This window comes from Glossina fuscipes, unplaced genomic scaffold (genome assembly GCF_014805625.2).
Source record: "Glossina fuscipes isolate IAEA_lab_2018 unplaced genomic scaffold, Yale_Gfus_2 237, whole genome shotgun sequence".
NCBI classification, from domain to species: Eukaryota; Metazoa; Arthropoda; class Insecta; order Diptera; family Glossinidae; genus Glossina; species Glossina fuscipes.
Window position 1 is genome coordinate 202,857 of NW_023998580.1, and position 21,797 is coordinate 224,653.

Sequence of the window (21,797 nt, forward strand, 5' to 3'; positions counted from 1 at the left end):
AGGAGTTGTTGCAGTGTTCTTGTTGTTGTTGCTGGTTCCTGTTGCCTGCTTAATAAATTTTAGTTTTTTCTTTTTTGTCTTTTCTTTCTAGTCTTTAGTCTTTTAGTCTTAAGTTTAGCTGTATCCTAGTAATGTAGCTAACTAACTGTAATGTTAAATAAATAAAGAAATAAATAAAGAAATAGTTTTGAGGTTAGACATTTGCTCAGTAGAAGTTGTATTTTCGTCGCACTCGCTGCACAATACGGATAAAGAATTCGATAAAAACTATGTCCAATTCACACTTGGCTTCACGTTAGCAAAACATATCAATATAGGCAGCACTTCGTGGTAGCCACTAATTCCAGTCCATAGTTTTGCTTTTGCCTTCAAATGCTGAACTTGCAAACAATCTAGAATCTTTCGCCGAGATGTTGAAAACGACGAGCGATGCTGAGTCTAAATATCCCATAAGAACAAGACAGCAAAAAAATTCTCTGCTATTATATATTGAAACGAAGCGTCAATTTCTTGTCACTGTAAACTATTTTCATTCTTTTGTCTATGCCACTTGCTACGCTTACTAGTTTCAATAAATAAATACGTTAGTTATAAAAGGTCATCAATGTTTGTGCGCAGTTGTGGAGAGTAAAGAAGAAAACTCTTTAAAGCATATTATTGCACGTTCAAAATATACATAACTGATTTATTCAATGTTGTTGGCTCATAACCAAAAAGTGCTGCGGCTTAGGAGATTTGGACAAATGCAGAGAAAGGCCTTCAATATTGCAGCTTAACAAGAAGACTAAGGTAAAAACACACCGACACAAAAATGGAAGAGTGACAATCCATGCTTATATATGCAAATATTGTTATATGGGCTACAATAAAATTATCTAACGTGTAAATGAAAATTCCTGATGAATGGCCAACAGCCAATGATAACGCGGGGGAAACATTGACTATATGAAAATGAACTGTCTGAAGAAAAATGATTCCATTCAAAAAGACGAACAAAAGGATACTACATTCTTCGCATCGTCAGCATCGAATTATTTTCTTGACTCTGGAGCAGCAAAGTACACCTTTAAGAAAAGTGTTATTCAACGATCTGAAGAACTGTGAATATTTTGGAATAAGTACTGCAGACAAAAATAAACAATAAAAAACAATGTTAAAGTTTATGGATCTGTTGAAGAAAGATAGTCAGAAGTTGAAGTTAGTGAAGTTTTATACAAACGCGATGTTCATACAAATCTTTTGACGGTTTCTAGGGTACCGAAGGGTCGTCAATAAGTTAAAGACAAAGTTCTAAAATGAAGTTGTTGCCCTGGAAACTCTCCTGAATGTTCTGCTTAAATTAAATAATCCATAATGCAAGCGTTGCGCTGCAGTTATGCAGTTTAAATTACAACGCATAACATATTAAGGAAAACTGGTGGCTTGGGTAATTAATACCCAATAATATACGTCGGAAAGAAAACATAGCACGTCTGCCGATTAAACACAGTCTCAAGCAAACTTAATAAACGTTGTTGCGCAGATACGGTTAATATAGCCATTTATTATATGCGTTGCAAGGATCTTTAGAACGCTTCACCGGAAGACGTTTGGAGAAGATGTGAACTAAATGTGGACGATGGCTTAGCTTTTGGTTGTATGGGAAATGTTTGAATTGTGACCCCAAAGTGTAAGACTTTGAACACCATAGCAGAAGAATTCTTAGTTGCATACTGTAAGAGTTCTAAAATGTATTGATTTTTTGACCATACGGTAAAAACGGTAAAAATTAGGCGAAAGGCCGTGTTTATGGAAAATGAGTTAAGTCAGTAATATTTTATGTACCGTTTAATGAATTGTGCGATCAGCATAATGGTGTAAATCAAAAGTAATGCAGAAGAAGATGTTGTACTTGCTGATGAGGAAGACGATGCGCTCAAGAAAAAAATCTGGACAAGCATTCCTGACAATGGCAGGATGCTAAGTAACGCTGAAGAAACATTGACAATATCGAATCAAATCAGAAACCCTGTTGATCGGCTTCCTTATGTTTGTGTAAAAAATGATCTATATGGACATTCGTGAAAAATGTAATGGATAGAGAATGTCAAGCACTTGTTGGTAGTGGTATTTGGAAAATATATGAAGTACGTGAAAGAATGAGGTAATCGCGGGTAAATTGCGCTCAAAAAGGAGTCAAATGAAGAACTTAAAAGATTACAAGCATGTTTGGTCATTAGAGCATAATCTGAAAAGAACCGAATACATTAAGGGAAACGGGGAATTTTTTCGACGATGTTCCTACTAGAGACAGCTATGAAACATTATGATAGATGACATAAATCATGTGGACGCTGCGACTGCAAAGTGAAGATGTATGCAATGTGCAATTTCTTGAACGTTTTTGATGTCGTGACATATGGGTGGAAGTAGACGCAGGTACTAAACGTTGGGAAATACTTTTATCTTTAATATATATTTAAAACTTTCTTTTACATTTAACACTTTAAATATGAATTAAAATCTTTAAAGACTAATGCGTGCGTATACTACTATAAAGAAGAGAACATCAGGGTGTGTTTAACAAAATATATGGAATTGAGAGTTTGATGATCTGTACATTACGAAAAGGCTGTACGTGTGTTTGGTTAGACCTAAACTCGAGGTTTGTGGTCTCCTTCATATAAGAGGTATGTAAATTCAATAGAATTTGTTCTAAAGCAATTCTTACGCTTTGCTCTTAGGAATTTGGGTTGGGACCCGATTGCTTCTCTTCCCCCACATGAAAATAGGTTACTTCTATTATCGTTACCGTCACTTGAGAAACGTAGATCTGTTCTTGGGGTTTCTTTCTTAATCAAAGTAATAAATTGACTCGCCCGCATTACTTGGTGAGATAAGCTTTAATGTCCCTAATCGCTTCTCTAGGCACTTTATCTTGATTAAGCTTACTCAATGTAAATACAATTATGAGCTGTATAACCCGCTCAGAGTTGTTTGCAGAAGACTAAATGATGTCTATCACTTTTTCTCATTATCAGACTCTTTGAAGTCTGTTAAAGAAACTTTGCTTACCTGTGTCGTACTTAAATTAACATTTCATTCTTAATATCTAATATTTTTATTTAAAATAAGATTGTGTTGTTAACGTGTTTAATGGTTTAGGAGTTCACTTGCAGCCTGAATCTGTTCTTGTTGCGAGTGTGCTTCTGTGCTAGTTGTGTATCTGCTTTTTCCTTTTTCTTTGTCTTTTTATTTATTTATTATTACTTTTAACTTTTTAATTTAATTTAAACTTACTTTGTTATTATTCTTATTTTTCTTCCTTCTTATTGTATACTAGTTTTAAAACAATTAGTATAAGATTTTCTATAAGGATGCACTGAATTCAACTATAATTTTCTTTAGATGAATCTCATGTATAAATGGGTAAACAAATAAATGAACAAATAAATACAATAATGACTAAAAATTTTCCTAAAAAAGGAACTCATAATGAAATATCTGGAAGCAGCAAATTTTAATCTTGGAACGTAAACCACAAAAGATGAAGAAAGTTGCTCACAAGGAGCAATTGGCAGTCTATTCTGTGCGGCGGAAATAGGTCAGCCAGGCGTATGATTGGACTGCCGTTAAAAGGGTTTTTTGTTATATGAAAAGTGCGCTATAAGTCAAAATATCTTAAAAACGATACATACTCTGCTATAAGCTGCTGCTGTGGACTGGGATGTGATGATCCTCTATATCTCATACAGTATATGTGTGTTTTTATTCCGAAATTTAGTGGTAGTGTGCATCCTCATAAAAAAAAAACACGGCGGCACTCTCTTTGGCTCAAGCTAAATATAGCGCAGCTTGCCATAAGAAACCTATCTTATCGAACGGACATATTTTCAACTCAGGGTCACTCTCTACTCTGCCCTATCTACTGGTCTACTTCGGCCCATGATATATATGGGAGACCCCGAAGCTGAGCCTGAGGACCACTTAGATAAACTCCTCTAAAATATAAGAAAAATTAGTTTCCTTTTCTATTGCTTTACACATTATTCAAAATTAAATGTATTGAAATATATAAAGGTTAGAGTTTAATTTATTTACTCCTAATTATGCATATGTGTATTTATGTAAACATATGTATACTTATAACTATTTTTATATATAATAGAAGTAAATTGTCTTTACATAAATATAATGATTATAAATATACGTGATCGCACTTAAATGCTTCTTTTATAATAAGTCACATTAAGAGCATAAAACCATAAATCACGTGTAGGAAATGAAACGACATATTCATATGGTGTTTATTTATCAGAATAATCCATCGAAAATAAAGCATCCTATTTATATGGCATTAATTCATCGGGAAACTCATCAAAAATATACATTATTTAATCACTACACATTTGTCACAATAGGGTGTTTTATGTTCAGCCAAGGTGCAAGCTGAATCAAACCGATACAATTTAAAAGTATCTAAATGCAAAGAATGGTTAGCAAAAGTTTTGCGCTTCTTTACTTTGCATTTTTTCATCCATTTTTCTTAACATATAAGTTTGTGTGTTTCTTTGTATTTATACGATCTCGTTACTTAATTTAATTTATTATCATATAAATGAAGTTCTTTAAAAAAAATTTAATTTTTATTACAAAAATCATTAAGCGCGTTTCCATTCTATAGTCAATCCAAAACTACTTTTCATTATGAGCATTTCACTGAAGCATATTAAAATTTGTAGCCTCATATGCTGAGTTCAAAATTAGTTCATTTACGCTTTATAGTCTTTGATACATAACAATCATAAATTTGGAGGAAATGATTAACAAAAATTTTTATCTATACAGTGGAAGGAATTTATTTTCAGTGGTGGACGTTGTTTGTCCCATGACAATACAAAAGAAAATTACGTAAACTGAATTTACGATCAAATTTATTAAACAATTTCGAAGACTTTTTCACTTAAATTTTTGTGTCAGCTCGCGGTGACAAGATGGCGGTTCTTTGAATTTTTTTTTTTTTTTTTGGTTTAATTATCTATTTGTATGATAAATGCGAGCACGTCTCTCAATAAAAAAGATTTGCGCAGCCCAATCTATGAAGACATTTTATTATTCTTTAATTTATTTCTCAATTTATTGTGTGATTGTTTTTGCAGAATTTGTAGTTCTTTTCCGAATGTAACTTTAACAAAACTTTAAATCTTTATTTTTTTGTCCACGCTCTTATATCTTTTTCCTCTCACCAAGCCAACTTTCTTTTTTTTTCTTGTGTTTTTGCTATCCACATACAATCTCGCTTACAGCTATTTTTATTTTCGTTTAATTTTTTACTTCACTTTCCATCGCTTTTTTCGCCCAAAAATCTCCATAAATTTGCATATGCGTTCATCTACGTCTGAACTTCACGAGAAAATACATAAAGGCCGTCAACTTAAAGATCTCAAAAATAGCATTTGCATCTACAGATGGCGCCCCAGCAACACTCTTAACTTGCACACAGTCGTCTATCTTGAAATGACGACAAATGACCACAAAAAAAATTTCAACCAATAAGAGCCCTGTATTATGGGATGTCCTGATTCCACTTACCTAAAAATAAATAAGGAAAATAAAGGGAACTACTTTGACAACAGAATTTTGGTTTATGCTCTAAGCAGTGTTGATATTCTGCATGTAAAATGTGGAAATGTTTATCGCCTTATGACAATAAAATGCTAAGAACATAAGTCTAGTTATAAACGATATAGTTGTATCGACACATGCCGAAGGATGTGAAGTGATGGATGTCGAAAACTTGAGCGAAAATTAAGGACAGTCTTTTTACAAATTAACGCAGAGATTTGCTGTTAAGCCATTTTCAAGAACAGATTTAATATATTCAAAATAAGAAAGTAAAATGCAGTAAATAAATTAATAATACTAGCATATATTGGGTTTTTTCATAACTTAAAATTTGCTTTGACTAGTTGCAATTTTTTCACGAGTAGTCTCATATCTTCCATAAATTGATTTCGCATTTTTAGTTATTCTGCACAGTATCTGTTAGACATTTTTTTTCAGAAGAATCTGCCCTTAAACGGTTGACTTGTTACTGAATACATCAATTTCACATCCAACGAAACTGCTGTTTTTATTGCTACTACTAAGCGTGTTCGTAGCTCGGTTGTTGACGATGATGTAAATCGTTTTGGATCTCAGGATTCGTAAAAAAAATCGAGACTATTCCCAAAAAGAAGGTCACAAGTATTAAAACAATAATGTCTGCATAGACTACTATCTTTCCAATTTTCAAATCAGCTGCTAGTTAAATTTAAAATTTTTCCTACTAAAAGTTTTGTTACGACACCTTGAATTGAAATGTACGTAAGCACCACGAAAGTAGCTAATGTGAGCTGGATTGGCCTTGCGCGTTTTAAGATTTTGTATCGGCCTAGAAAAACATTTTCCGTTTCATGTATTTGCCGCCACATGACAAAAAGAATCCATACAAAATGATTACAAGAGTTTCTTAAGTATGAGAAATAAAAATATTGTGTGCACATATAGCAAAGGAATTGACGTCTTACCCATGTTTACTTACACCATTCATACTATCCAGCATGCAATTATGTCAGCTTTTTCATGTTATATTCTGCTTTTGTGCATTTATGGGATCCCTATTCACCGTATAGAAAAAAACTGTAGAATTTGCAAATATGTTTTATACCTCACTATCTGTAGTTTCTTTAAATCTACATAAAGGCGTTCATAAAATTATAATGCTGATAGGACTTAGTTTATTCTTGCTTTGTGTTTGTTTCGGCCCCTATGGTACCATGCACAATTTACACAAAGTTAGATCAAAATGAATTATTTCTTGCAGAACATTTTATATTATGCTAGTTACCTGTAATCCACTTACAACACAGGATAATGCAGTTTTATGTTCGCTTTGGGTTCCGCTATGAATGACTCCAATGCCTTTATTACCGCCATTCTCACTTGTAGTGATCACAGTAGTAAAGTCTTCTTGTGACGCGGGCGGACAGAGGCTGTGGTCGGTTGAATCTGTAGAAAACAAGCACAAAGAGTACACAAAATATTTCGACGTTAGAATTGAAGACAGCGTGCATTGTAACACCTCTTATGTGCACAAATTTACTGAATATGCTTTTATAGATATACCGGCTAAAGTTGTGCACATTGCGCATACATGACACATCTATTGGCTTTAGATAAATACATAACGTGCTTTTATTTTTACATTTTCTCTTACCACAGAGACTTGCAAGCCAGACATATCAAACTGTTTGATTTGCACGCAGCCATGTGCAAAAAGATACATAGTGATTGATTTATAAGTTCTCATTACCTCCAGCTCGTCCGTACTGTGCCAATTCGATCGAAATGCTTGTGCCACGTGGACAGCTGAGCGCTAATGTTTCTGAATCACATCCAGCCCTTTGATAAGTTCTCAATGTAGCCGCCAACAAAGCTAAAAAAATCAACACAAGAAAATGTAAAAAAATAAAACAATGAGTTTTGTTTTGCTTTCACTCGAATTGAGTTAATGAAATTTGGAATTCATCCGTATACACTAAATTATGTCCAAGATATAAACTACACTTCATTTCATGCTTATACTTCATTTAATGCATGAGCTTTTCAAAGGTTTTTAAATCGAGGATATTAAAGAATGTACTTATTTTTGTAGCGGAATCGAAATGCCGCAAGTTTCTGAGGGCAAAAAAAAGAATTTTTTTATCAGCTTGGTAGATGTTTGAGAATTTCTAATATATGTGGAAAAAAATCATTGGCTTAAAGAAAACTTTCTTGGAAAATTAACGCTTTTGTTCGAAGTGCTTGAAAGTGTATTCCTTATATCAAATCTTGCTCAGCAGTTCCAGCGCAATGTCTCATTTGATCGTTGGTTGATGTGCTTGATTGCTTGATCGGTTTTCTCGGATAATAGGAAGAAGAACAAGCAAATTAGTTGAAAGGGGAAAACATTCTTAAACTTAAAATGCATTTATGTCGAAATACAGATTTTGAAAGCATCCTTTATACAAAGTATTCCAGACAAATGCGTGAGACATTTTCTATAAGCTAATTTAAACTTTTTTGTTTAAAAAAAGGAGGCACATCAAAAAAAATTTTGCTTTCAGACTGTTGCAATGATACTACCGCTTAACGCTATACGCTTACGCTCAGATGGACGCAATTTTTAGCCAAACACATTTTCAATTAGTGAAAATTGTAAACAAACTCTCAGATGGACGCAATTTTTATACGCTTACGCTCAGATGTTAGCAAATTCGGACGCTTACTCTCAGATGTTAGCAATTTTTAGACAAATTATTGAGAATAAGAAACGCTTAGTCTCAGATGTTGGCAATTTATGGTGTAGGTTTTCTTGAAACAAAAATCAGATGTATTTTCTTTCTTTCTTTTCTTTTCTTATGCATCGTGTTTGCATGTAACATTATGTGAAAGAAATATACAAAACCATGTGAATTTAAAAGGTGGTGTGAAAGAAATATACAAACACATATGAAAACAAAAGGTGGTGTGAAAGAAATATACAAAAAAGTTTTCAGGAAACAGATTATGTATGATATTCATTCATTTTCGAGATTCGACCCTTTTAGCTATATAAGCGAAGAAGAGGTGCGAGAAACGCTCTCTCAAAATTGTCAAAACCAGCATAAGTAAAATTGCTTACGCTTTAGTTAGTGTTAGTATTGGTTGTATTGCATTGGCATTGTTTGTTTAGAGCTGCATTTATAAGAGAAAAAAGCTGTAAGTTGATTATGAAATAAACTTCAAGAAAATCGTCTACTTGCAGACAGTTGAAGCAAAAAGAAAAAAAAATTTCAACTTTTGCATAGTAAGTAAATTAATTTTTTGTTTTTACTTTCTATTCTAATTGTTTAATTAATACTATTAACCCGCCAAAGCTTGTAATAGTATATCATCAATCGCTATGTGAGTCATAAATTTATTTTTCGAAATAACAAATTAAGCTTTTACGTTTTCCAATATGGATGGCCTATTATAATAAGAAAGCGGAAAAGCAGATACCATCCGCGAAAGTTTGCAAATATCTATGTAGCCCTTCACGGCAAGACAAAACTAGAATTGCTTTGCAGTTCACTTTAAAATATTGTACATACTTTATAGGCAGATTCATATGTTAATGTATTATTATATTGTATTATATAAAAATAAAGCGAAATATATTCAAAATCAAGTCAACAACTAAAAGATTTCCTAAGAAATAAAAATAAGAAATCATATGAATTATTTGAATCTAGTTCACTTCAGTTCATTTTATAAAAAATTTTACATAATTTTATTCTTATTTATTTTCTATGATTTATGTTATTGATTGAATCATTGTAAGCAAACAAACGTCAAATTTGCCCTCTATTTTCCCATTATTGTTTCGAAATAAATTTCGAATGATGAAAGCCATACAGGACATACACAAATTGCTCACAAGTTACGTCTTTCAAATGAGAGCTAATTAACTAAAATATATATAATTAGAGATCAAGTTAAGTTAGTTTTGGGCTAAGCATAATTGTCTTTATTCATCTATTTATATATACGCAAGTAAGTCGTTCGTCGTCCGTCAACAAAGCAACATGTAAAGCGGAAAATACAATCAGTTGAACATACAGTTTGCGTGCACTGTTAAAGAATAATCATATAGCCAGTGTTTGTTTCCATAAGCGACAATGATGTGCAACAAGAACAAAGCCAAAAACTCTTTTGAAAAATGATTTTTATGGAGCAAAATACAATTACTAAAATATAAAAAATTTTTTGCGACCTGGAAATGATAGAAATACAGCTCAGTTTAATTTTTTTTTTTTACAAAAATATGAAAATCATATTGTGTTTGGAACAAGAAATTCTGCTTAATTTTAGAAGTTTTAAAAAAAATGTACGTTCATGAATATTTCAAATCACTTTTATTTTGACAGTTCGTGAGTAATGAAAAAGGCGTAAAGCAAGCACTGAGTTTTCTGCTTAACTAATAGTTTCCCGTTCGTTCGTCTAACAATCGCGTTGTAAAAATACACCGAAAGAGAAATCAAATAAAACATATAGCCTCTTCGTTTCTCTACTCTTTCTCAATATTCGCAAAATAAATTATACAAAAACGATTGTACAATAGGTAGCACGTATTCTTGTGCTGAGATGAAAGAATTATTATGTTGCGTCAAAGTAAAGCCAAGTTAAGAATATTAGTCCTGCATCGTTTTTCCGGAATTCCTTACCTAGATTCTGTATTGAGTAGGCCAGACATATTGCCAACAATATACCACTATAATAATAGATTCTTGCATGTGTTTTTATAATTTTTCACAATGAAAAGGCGTTTACTGAGGAAAATTGGTACAATATATTAGGTTGTTTGAATATATTTTGAAAAAGTTATAAAGAAATGGAGTTTACCAGTCTACATAACGATTAAGCCAACTTTTTAATCAAAATATTTTCCACAAGTTTCTACAACATTTTCCTCTCTTTCTGGCAACATGACAATAACGTGTCGAAGAAATATACTGTTTGGTAGCGATCCAATCATTGACCTATTTCGCACTTCTTGAACATTTCAAAACTGCGTACTAGCAAAGCTATGCCGCGTGGACCTGAGCAGACGTAATCAAGAGGCGCTACGTCGGGCGAGTTCGTCGGATGCGGCAGAACTTCCCGTTTTGACGGCAAGAGTGTATTCTTGAGAACTCTCGCAATGCGTGTCATTCAAGAGGATGACTTTACGTCTCTGCACCATTATTGCTGATATTTTTTGCAACAATATATTGTTCAATTTGTTCAATTGACATGGGTAGACTGCTGTAGTAAAAGTTGAATTCAGTTTTATCGGCATGAATATTTAGCCTCTGTGTCGATGTGGGTGGCCTTCCAGGACTAGATCATGTGTTTTTATGCTTGGCTTTGTCGCAAGAGACTTATTTTTTATCGTCAGTCACAAGACGCCTCAGCTGTTCTTTTATGCTTGGCACGGAATTAAACCGCGATATTTAAACGGTTCGGAATTCCATTTTCAGTCAACTCGTATGATAGTCATTTTCGTTTGTTTTGGACCCTTTCAATCACATGTAAACGTCTAGAAACAATTGGTTCATAAACTGCCGAGCTCTTCGAAAGTTCTTTGAGAGTTTAAGCTGTGTTTTCGCCCAATAAGTCTTGCAATTTATTGTCCTCGAACTTTTTTTTCTTCCGAGCCGTTATTTGCCGTTGACATCAAAATCGCCACTTTTAAAACGTTGAAACGAAACCCGACAATTGCGGTATGATAGAGCAGCATTGCTATGAGCTTCTAGAAGTACCTGATGGACTCCAACGGCTGATTTCTTCAAATCGAACAACAACAGCATTCGGAAACGCAATGTTTAGCGTTCTATGATAAGAATTTATATACACTGAATAACTCAATAATACTAAATAGAAAACTGTTATTTTGTGCAGTGAAAGATCAAAATCCTTGAATTTGACTCTTGTGTACATTGATGCTTCATATCATTTTATCAGCTTCTGCAATAGATTTCCCTGATCAAAAATACATGCAAGCATCTGTTAATATAACCGCATCAAAAAATCAAAATTCGTTGTATAAACTAAAAGAGATAACTAAAGATAATAACGAACTCAATTATAATAACGACAAGGATAATAGTTCAACGAGAGCGGCAATAACAATAAGAAGATCGTTGACAGATGTTTTTGCCGTGCTTTATGCATAGTACGTAGCACGTACAGAAGCGAGGATAACTACCTAAGAAGAAACGTATCTTATGTTTCCGCTTTTCGGGTGCTTTTGTATTATATATGACTTCGTCGCCTATTATTATTCATTCTGTATTTTATTTTTGTTTTTTGTTTTTTGATCATGTGTGCGTAACAATCGTGAAGTCACCTTCTCCAATGTCATTCAAATGAGACGAGAAAAATATGACTATCGCTTAGAAACCATTCGCCTTAGAATTGATTGTTCAGAGTTGTGTTTATGAGAAAAAACGACTATAAAAGTACAACAAAATGAAACCTAAATAGAATTACTTTAATTAATAAAAAAATTTATTGTTTTATTGTTATATATTATTAATAAATAATATGATTATGTTGGTCAACATATAAATTTTAATCTCCTCTGCTAACTTCTCTCAAATTCAATCAATAAGCCCTAATTTAGTGCCATTATTAATTAATATAAGTATTGTTGCAAGTATAAATATAATTGTAAGACTGTAAGCCAGCTGTTTGCTTAATATTTTAGAATCATCTTAAAACTACGCAACGATGAAAAAATTATATTTATTTATGACAACGCTTTCCTGCTAGCCACGACAAAATCCATTAATACTGGAAAAGAATACTTATTTCGAACTTAAATAAAGGAATGTGTAATTAGAATCAAGGAGAAAATGAGTTGTTTCTCTGATATAAAATTTATATTGCGTATGTATAATATATAAATAATTATAGCAAATAAAAAATATATAATTAGTTCTTTTCAAGTAATATATTGTCAAAAATGCTTTAACTTACGCGTAGAAAGCAAGCGTTAAGTATACATAACATAGGCTGTTCGGATATATCATTGAATAAGCGGTAAAATGCTATTGGCATTTACCAATTGTCTTATGGAGGAGATAATTGTGATAACTGAATTTCAAAAGTACGCAAATGCAAAATTTTGGACAGATCTCGTTTTGAAAACATATTCTTAGAGCCGTTGCGAGGTTGTGAGGCGCGTTAAATATTAACTTTAATGACGCTCTCGTACTGTCTTTTAGACCTTCGCGCTTTAGTCTTGTGCTTATACAATATCAGCTTGTGGATAGTGGTTATTTTATTGTACTTGTCGTTTTATTACCTTAAGATTTTACTTTTTTTTTTTGTTTATTCATGTTTGTATGAATTTGTTTTTATTTACGTAATGTTGGTAATTTATAAACAAATAAACGTCAAGCTTGCCTTTTTTTTATTTTTTTCATTTTTCCTTTATTTTTATAAAACAAATAACAGGAAAAAAACTATGCTGACAGGGATACATAGTGCCTTGTCGTGAAAAATATGAAAATAATGCAAAGTTTTTGTTTTACTTATTATAGTTATGCCAATCATAAACAAAAAATATGCGTTATTTTACCGTTACTTTATGCCTTTATGCCTTTACAAAATATTATGGGTGCAAATAACTTCCCTGTGTTGAAATTGGTAGCTTTAATAGCGTTATCTGACAGGGTATATTTTTCGACAATTTTGGCACTGCGTTAAACTGGAACAAACCGAGAAAAGCTGGTGCCGAAATTACGAAAATGCTTAAGTTGCTTTTTAATGAGAATAGGACATTTCATTTCGTTGCATAAGTCCGTTCGCACCTTCCAAAGCAATCGAAGAAACAATCTTAAACTTGGGCAATTTCTTAGGCATTAAAAACCTAAATGATCCAAGCTTAAATCTATAGTCTCATTCAGCTCGCGTTCAAAGCGTTCAAAGCGCCAAACAGTTGTGTGTCGACGAATTAAATTGTGATAAAGGATAAAATAAAATAGCTTTGTATTCACGATGCTATTAAAGGATAACTGCTCTCTAAAAAAAACAGTTTTGTAAATATTTTGGTAAATAGTGCAAGCTTACATACATTGCTTGTTATCGAAGAAATATACAACGTGTCTAGTTACATTGAAGTAATAAAATCAGATGCACAAATAGGTCGATGAAGTGTTTCATTCAATAATAAAGACTGCGAGAAACGGACTTGAAATATTGTTGTATGCCTATCTCTATCAATACAGGAAAAATTCATATTTGCAGTTACGAAGATTCTTTAAGCGAAATTGAAGAAAAAACCTAAAAATTTATATCTCAAAGAAAATTTCCAAACTTAATTCCAATTTCCTATCAAGTTTTCTATTACTCCATTCCCACAAAGCCTTCGGAAAGAAATACCTATTGTCATGGTCTTACTTGACATGTTTTCAAACCTTTTTCTTGTGACTGTCTCAACGACGTCGTATATACAGATTTTAGTAAAGAGTTTGACTTAGTTAACAATAACGATCTTCAAACTCGATGCGTCCTGTTTCCATTTCTAGTTAGTGAAATGGATAAGCTATCTGCTATCTGCAAAACAGATCATTCAGGGTTCTGTTTAACATCATCGCATCGAATGAATTTCTCGTAACTTCTAGCGTCGCACACATCAATGATCTCCCCTCTCCAACCAGGTTTTAATTTACACTGACAATGTTAATGGAGAATTGGGAAATAGAAGATTCGAAGGGAAACGCTAAGTGCTTAGTAACAATTCGCTGAAACAATTCAACACAGACACTCAACTTGCCTTTTTTAGTTCTCAAAATAATGTCTATTTCCACATTTATGAGTTGGACTAAGGAAACAACTATTTCAGCACAAAGGAAGGGATACATAGAGATTTTTCTTTTGGAGTTGATACACTTAAAAAAATATCTAGAATTAACTAGCAGTGAGGATTTTATGAACTGAAGGTATTTGCAATAATATTTTTGGTTGAAGTAACTAAATCTATGCCTTGCAGCAGAATAGGCAAAATAATCGTAAGCGGAATCACTGTTCATAAATTTTGAAAAGTTTCTTTTCTTCTATTTTTGTCATATATAATGGTTTTCTTAGACCATGCCTTCGAGGGCGAGATTGCTTGATCGGAGCGGATGCAGAAATAGCTAGATTCAATACATTATAGAACGATGACAGTAGGATTTAAATATTTCAAACAGAGAAATCGGGCGTAACGTGTGAGAGATGAAATTTTGGCAGTAAAATATAGGTTTTGTTAAAATCATAATGTTTATTGGAGGAAGTTTGATTTGGCATGTTACAATTGCTCAACGAACCATCATGCCTATAATAAAAGGAAATGCAAATTGCTGGGTCCTCATGTAAACTAAAAGGTGGACACTGATTAACAACTATCTCGGAAATTTGGCAAACCAAAGAATTGTGAAAACGTTCCGAAGAATATAAGTCGCGCTTTAACCAAGTTAAGACCAAACGGAAAAACAACGAGTTCACCGAATTTAGGAAAGTAGACCGAATTTTCGAATTTAGGTCCCTAGCATTTTGGTAAATGAAAGTTACTGGGCCTGAAGAAAAATTTAGTTTTTTGAGGATGGAAGAGCTACTGAATTGGTATGACGGGGTCGATTCCAAGGAATCGAGCTACTCTGTTAGTATGACGGAATCGATTCCGAGGAATGAATTCCTTAATTAAGGATCCAAGTGGCCACAAGGATTAGTTTAACAAAATTTTCCATGTATTCAGTCGGAACTACTACTTTAAAAGACGAGATAGCACTAGGTTGAGATGGAGATAATTTGAAAATGCTTACATGTTTCAAATTGACCGATGATACTGTTACAGCCAGATAAACTTTTATTTTATCCACAAAGGTGTTAGACGCTGCACTTGGCTCGAATATTGCCTTCCTGGAGAGTACTGCCGTCCCTTTCAGTCGTTATTTAATAATAAACTTGAACCTATGCTTAACTTACTTACCTAATATAATAAAGATGTGTTGAAACAAATGTTGATTTCCGGGACGGTACTGATGTAGACACAGCAAATATAACCAATAATAACCAATACTAAATTAACAACGAAGGTGTTTGCAAACCAACAACTAACTAAGCCAAGCAGAAAACAAGAAATTAGCAAATAAGGCAGAAGCACATCAAAGAAGAAATAATACTTCAACCTGAAATTCTTACCGAAATTTATTCCTAAATTTGGAGATCATTTGTTGGCAATTTATTTATAAGCGGGCCTTGAAGGCTATATGTAACGTCAGTCTTAATCACTTGAGAGATATGACCGCGCATGCAAACCGAAACAAGCTATATTAACCAAAAAAAAACAAAGCCACTTTTCGAAGAGAGCACAAAGTGCCGACCGCAAAGAACAAAATAATCACAAACGATGACAACGTGCGTGTTACACATACAAATGCAACAAGATCTAATGGAAAAATCGATGAGTCCATTGCTACCTTAAAATAGTGCATACAAAATACATTCAATAATGTCAACATAACGTTAACATAACGTTATTGCACTGTCACAAGTAAGAAGATTATAGTCGGGCAAGACAGACCATTCAGTATCCTACCCCATATTGTATAACACAATTCTCATTTTTATTATAGAACACGAAAATTCTATCCTGTTTCTACATAAAGGCAAATTTTTGGAGTGCGTATTTATTGGAAAGCGGGTCCAAAACGCAACCTAATGTAGTACACGTTTAATCTTTACATAGGGCAGTACTTAAAAAGAGGCGTAGATGGTCCATATTTTGTAGAGCTCATTTTTGTATGAATTTACTATAATACTTGTCAGTTTTCATCACCACATATTAACACTTCAACTTTTCTTCTCCATAAAGGGCCAATTTTCGTGAAAATCCTTATTAGCGTATGCAAAAAAAAAGCCAAGAATGTCCAAATGTAGTACATTTAATTTGTTTATGTTAAACTACTATTACGATGTAATTTTCTTCGCGAAATATTGAAAATTACAACAAAAACAACGATATCGCAACCATAAACAACAAATTATTTTAAAACCAAAACGAAAAAAAAAGGAAAAAAAAGGAACACTTTTTAAATATCCTTCAAATTATAAAACGTTTGCTTCTATTGTTACTATACTAGCACATACTGCAAACAATAGTTCCACTGATCAGAAGAGCAAATTGTTTAAAAGGTTATAACCAAAGCAGAAAGGAAAGCAACGCATTAAAAAAAATAGCAAGTGTTCTTAAGTACCGCTACAATAACTGTTTTGAGTGCTACAACTGGTGCTCTGGCTCTAGGCATACATCTAGCGCCAGAAGAACGTCAGACACTTTTAAGAAGTGAGCCGGAACATCCTGCGTCCTGGAGTTGAAGATTGCCGATGTAGCAGCTACCGCGGCCGACACTGCACCGACGCCGATGCTTGTACTGTAAGTTATTTTTAGGCTATTTAATTTTGTTGTTCCCAATGAGTGGCTAAGCGCGAGCTGCCACCGCTGTGGCTGAGACGTAGGGGCGTGCATATGGTGGCTATGTAGGGCCGACGCTAGACGATGACCGACTGACTCACTGGTGACAGACGGACAGCAGACAACCGACCGGACCTTTTCGTTCTTTTGGTTTATTTTTATTTTTCTTTGTCAGGAGGCTCCGAGAGCCAAATCCCAGGTCAAAAAAAAAAAAAAAGAAAAACAATATATATACATTTATATTTACAGACAGACGGACAGCAGACAACCGACCGGACCTTTTCGTTCTTTTGGTTTATTTTCTTTGTCAGGAGGCTCCGAGAGCCAAACCCCAGGTTAAAAAAAAAAAAATAAACTAAAAGAACGAAAAGGTCCGGTCGGTGGTCTGCTGTCCGTCTGTCACCAGTGAGTCAGTCGGTCATCGTCTAGCGTCGGCCCTACATAGCCACCATATGCACGCCCCTACGTCTCAGCCACAGCGGTGGCAGCTCAACAACGCTGAAACGACAATAGCTGTAGTAAGTCACCATAACCAGCTATTGCCTTCTGCGACAGCTATTAGCGACCGTGATACCTCTTTGTCTTGTCAACTTCAGTTTTCGTTATGAGAGGGGGTTCAAAAATTTCCACGCCCGGTCCAATATTGTCATACCAATTTAGAATGCCCAAATGCTACTACTTAGTCACTTTGGCTGAGAAAAAGTGTACCGATCCGAACCATTTTCGATAGCGTTCATCCTTGGGCCAAAACATGCCACTGTACCAAATTTCATCGAAATATCTCAAAAATTGCGACCTGGATCTTAAAACCAAATTTACATGCACTAATATCAGAAGAACAGACGGACAGCCTGGCTTAGATCAATACCGACAACGATTCTGAATCGATCGATATAATAAAAGACGGGTCCATCTTCTCCCCTTCTGCGTGGTAAATTCGGCCGCACTAAGTTAAAATACCCTGTACCGCAAGTGGTGTATGGTATAATTATACTATTAATAAATGACTGACTATACAATTAGCAAATAAGTTAGCTGGCAAGTAAAGCTAATAACAATACGCAGTCTGTAAGATTTCTAAATTGAATCAACTTTCCAAAACCGCAGGGCAATGAATTGCAAGACTTATTGGACGAAAACCCAGCTTAAACTCTCAAAGATCTTTCGAAGAGCCCAGCAGTTGATGAATCAACTGTTTCTAGACGTTTACAAATGATTGGAAAGGGCCAAAAGAAACAAAAATGACTATCACACGAATTGACTGAAAATGCAATTCCGAACCGTTTCAACATCGCAGTTTAATTCCTTGCCAGGCATAAAATAAGAGCCTTCTGTGGCGTCTTGTGACTGATGATAAAAGTGGCTCTACTACGACAATTCTCAGCGCAAAATGTGTTGGGTTAGTCCAGGAGCGCCAACCGCATTGACACGGAAGCAGAATATTAATGGAATATGGCTGTTCGCGTGTGAATGCTGGTCACCAGACTGGGCAAGTCTCACAAGCTGCCGGTACAAGGGCGATAATCCCATCTATATTTTCCCCAACTCGAAACTCTCCTACTGTGAACCCCCCTCCTGTTCCAAATAATGACATTTGCTTGACGGCAGTTCCTCCCAGAAAAGCAATATTTGTGTCAAGACTGGCACCTGAAACATCGGTGGATAACATAAAAGGTTATCTGGCGACGAAAGTCCCATCAGTCAACTTAAAGCTTGTTAGCATCTTCAAAATGGCTCCTTCTCAAGCTAGGGCAATCTCCTCTTTTAAAATATTAGTTCCGACTGAAAACAGTGATATGTTGTTAAACAAATCACTGTGGCCAGTAGGATCCTTAATTAAGGAATTTATCCCTCGAGATTGTCCCCTTAATACCAAGGCAATAGTCTTGTCGCCTTCAAAAAACTAATTGTTTCTTCAGTCCCACTATCTCTCCTTTATCAAAATGTTAGGGGCCTAAATTCGAAAATTCGTTCCACTTTTCTAAATTCAGTGAGCACGGAATTTTTCTGTTTGGCCTTTACTGAAACTTGGCTAAAACCCGATCTACATTCGTCGGAACTTTTTCATAATTCTTTCCAAGTGTTTAGAAATGATCGAGTAAATCGCATTGGTGGTGGTGTATTAATTGCCATATCTGCGTCAGTCCCGTCCAATTTAATTGAATTTCCCACTTCTCCTGACGTTGAATTTATCGCTATTCGTGCGAATATGCCTGATAAACATCTATTTATAACCTGCTCCTATATTCCCCCAAATTCTGATATCACCATTTACAGGAAACACGCTGCCCTCATTTGTGAAGTGGCCAAGCGGTCTAGACCCACCGATTTGGTCGTTGCATTGGGTGACTTCAATTTGCCTCAAGTCACTTGGTGTAACACTGATAATTCTGGCTGTTTGGTTCCTACTTTAACGTCTGATAGGGCTGTTGTGTTCTTTAGTGAATTGTTTGATCATAATTTGGGTCAATATAATCGTAACCCTAATTGTAATGGTAGACTGCTTGATCTCTGCTTTGCCAATTTTCCCGAGATTTACGTAAATCGTTGTCCACCTTTTAGTTTACCTGAGGATCCTTATCATCCATCAATATGCATTTCTTTTCATCATATGAATGGTGGTTTGTTGAATTGCCCTAATGTGCCAAATCAAACTTTTTTAAATAATTATTATGATTTTCATAAAATCAATATTGTATTACTAAAACATCGTCTTTCACATTTGAACCTTGATTTCTCAACCGGTAGTATTGAAAGCTTATTGCCATCGTTCTACAATACATTATATCTAGCTATTGCTGCATCTGTTCCGATCAAGCATTGTCGACCTCGAAGCAGATGTCCTCCGTGGTTTAATAAGACAATTAAATATCACAAGAATAGAAAAAACTCGCTATTCAAAAAATATTCGAAAAGTGGCTCTGCGCTCGACTATGTCGCTTACTCGGTGGCGAGGCATAGATTTAACTCCCTCAACCATCATTATTACTGCAGATACCTTCAGTTCATTAAATCCTCTCTGTTTGCTAATCCTAAATTCTTCTTTAAATTTGTTAACTCTAAAAGAAAAATTTCCACATATCCCTCTCATGTTTCTTTTAATGGCTCTGGTTCGTCGGATGATTTTGAAATCTCAAATCTATTTGCTGAGTATTTCCGACAAACTTTTCGATTGCTAATTTCGATTTATCAGCAAACTACCCTTATCCTATAACTAACTCGGTTTCAATACCTAATTTGGTTATTTCGGAAGATGATGTTTTCAAAGGGTTGAGTTCTCTAAAACACAGTTGTTCGCCTGGACCTGATGGAATTCCATCATGTGTACTTAAATCTTGCGCTGTCGAGTTATGTGGTGTGATCTCAAAGATTTTTAACATGTCCTTGTATTTAGGTGCTTTCCCTTCATGTTGGAAGAGTAGTTTCCTTATTCCTATGCACAAGAGTGGAAGTAAACAATTTGTTGAGAACTACAGAGGCATAGCCAAGTTGAGAGTCTTGCCCAAGTTGTTCGAGCATATTGTGACTCAGCATTTGGCCTTTGCCATTAATTGGTATATATCTCCGCACCAGGTTTTTTTCAAAGTTTTTTCTAGTGGCCCTCGCACAGATGTGATATACACTGATTTAAGCAAAGCATTTAATATGGGTAACCATAACTTACTTATCTTTAAACTCCAAGCCTCTGGCTTCCCTTTTTATTTACTGAAATGGATAAGCTCTTATCTGCACAACAGATCCTTCAGGGTTCTGCTTAACTTCATCACCTCGGATGAATTCCCCGTTATGTCTGGCGTACCTCAAAGAAGTCACTTAGGTCCCATTTTATTTAGTTTATACATTAATGATCTCCCATCGGTGGTTAATTTCAGCCAGATTTTCATGTATACTGATGATGTGAAACTGTTTTCTTCCTTCTCTGTTGAATCGCAATCACATCAGCTTCAAGGTGATTTGGATAATTTTGTTGCATGATGCTCTTTGAATCTGCTGAAACTAAATCTGAGTAAATGTAAGAAGCTTTCATTCTCAAGAAGAAACTCATTCATTACTCAGTATTTCATAGATTGGCATAAGTTGGAGGACGTCGATTCGATTGCAGATTTAGGCGTTCTATTTGACCATAGGTTACGTTTTAACTTGCATATTGAGCTCTCGATTAGCAAAGCTAGGTCCGCGCTTGGTTTTATAAAAAGGTGATCCAAAGAGCTTGATTATCCCTACATTACGAAAAGGCTGTACATGTGTTTGGTTAGACCCATACCCGAGTATGCCTTGTGTAGTCTCCTTCATATAGGTGCTACGTAGATTCAATTGAATCAGTTCAAAAGCAATTCTTGCTGGTTGCCCCTAGAAATCTGGGTTGGAATCCGATTGCCTCTCTTTCTCCGTATGAAAATAGGTTGCTTCTGCTGTCCCTACCGTCTCTGGAGAAACGTAGATTTGTTCTTGGCGTTTCCTTTCTAATTAAAGTAATAAATAGTGCTATTGACTCGCCTTCATTACTTGGTGAAATAAGCTTTAATGTCCCTAACCGCTTCTCTAGGCATTTTATCTTGGTTAAGCTTAATCAGTGTAAACTTAATTATGAGCTGTTCAATCCGCTCAGAGTCGTTTGCAAGAACCTAAATGACGTCTACCAGTTATTCTCGTTATCGGACTCTTTAAAGTCCATTAAAGCAACATTGCTTAATACGCGCGATTTACCTATGTCGTATTTAAACTAGCTTTTATCCTTAAAAAGTCGTTACGTTTCGAAAGTGAATTATTGTCA

The 21,797-nt window shown here is 34.6% G+C and overlaps 1 protein-coding gene across 7 annotated transcripts in view; it reads right to left on the minus strand.

The window, feature by feature from the left end:
- LOC119642613 overlaps window positions 1-21,797 on the minus strand; it is a 143,149-nt gene that overhangs the window by 70,341 nt on the left and 51,011 nt on the right. For 6 of the 7 annotated variants that reach the window (XR_005248095.1, XM_038041803.1, XM_038041808.1 and 3 more), the window contains 2 exons: window positions 7,334-7,456; window positions 6,869-7,029 (listed from right to left, as the gene is read on the minus strand). Coding sequence is in view for 6 of the 7 variants with exons in the window: in XM_038041803.1 (XP_037897731.1) it covers window positions 6,869-7,029; window positions 7,334-7,456 (284 nt within the window). In the remaining variant the exon portion in view is untranslated. The remainder of the gene's footprint in view (window positions 1-6,868; window positions 7,030-7,333; window positions 7,457-21,797) is intronic. The other variant, XM_038041804.1, reaches the window with a different exon arrangement.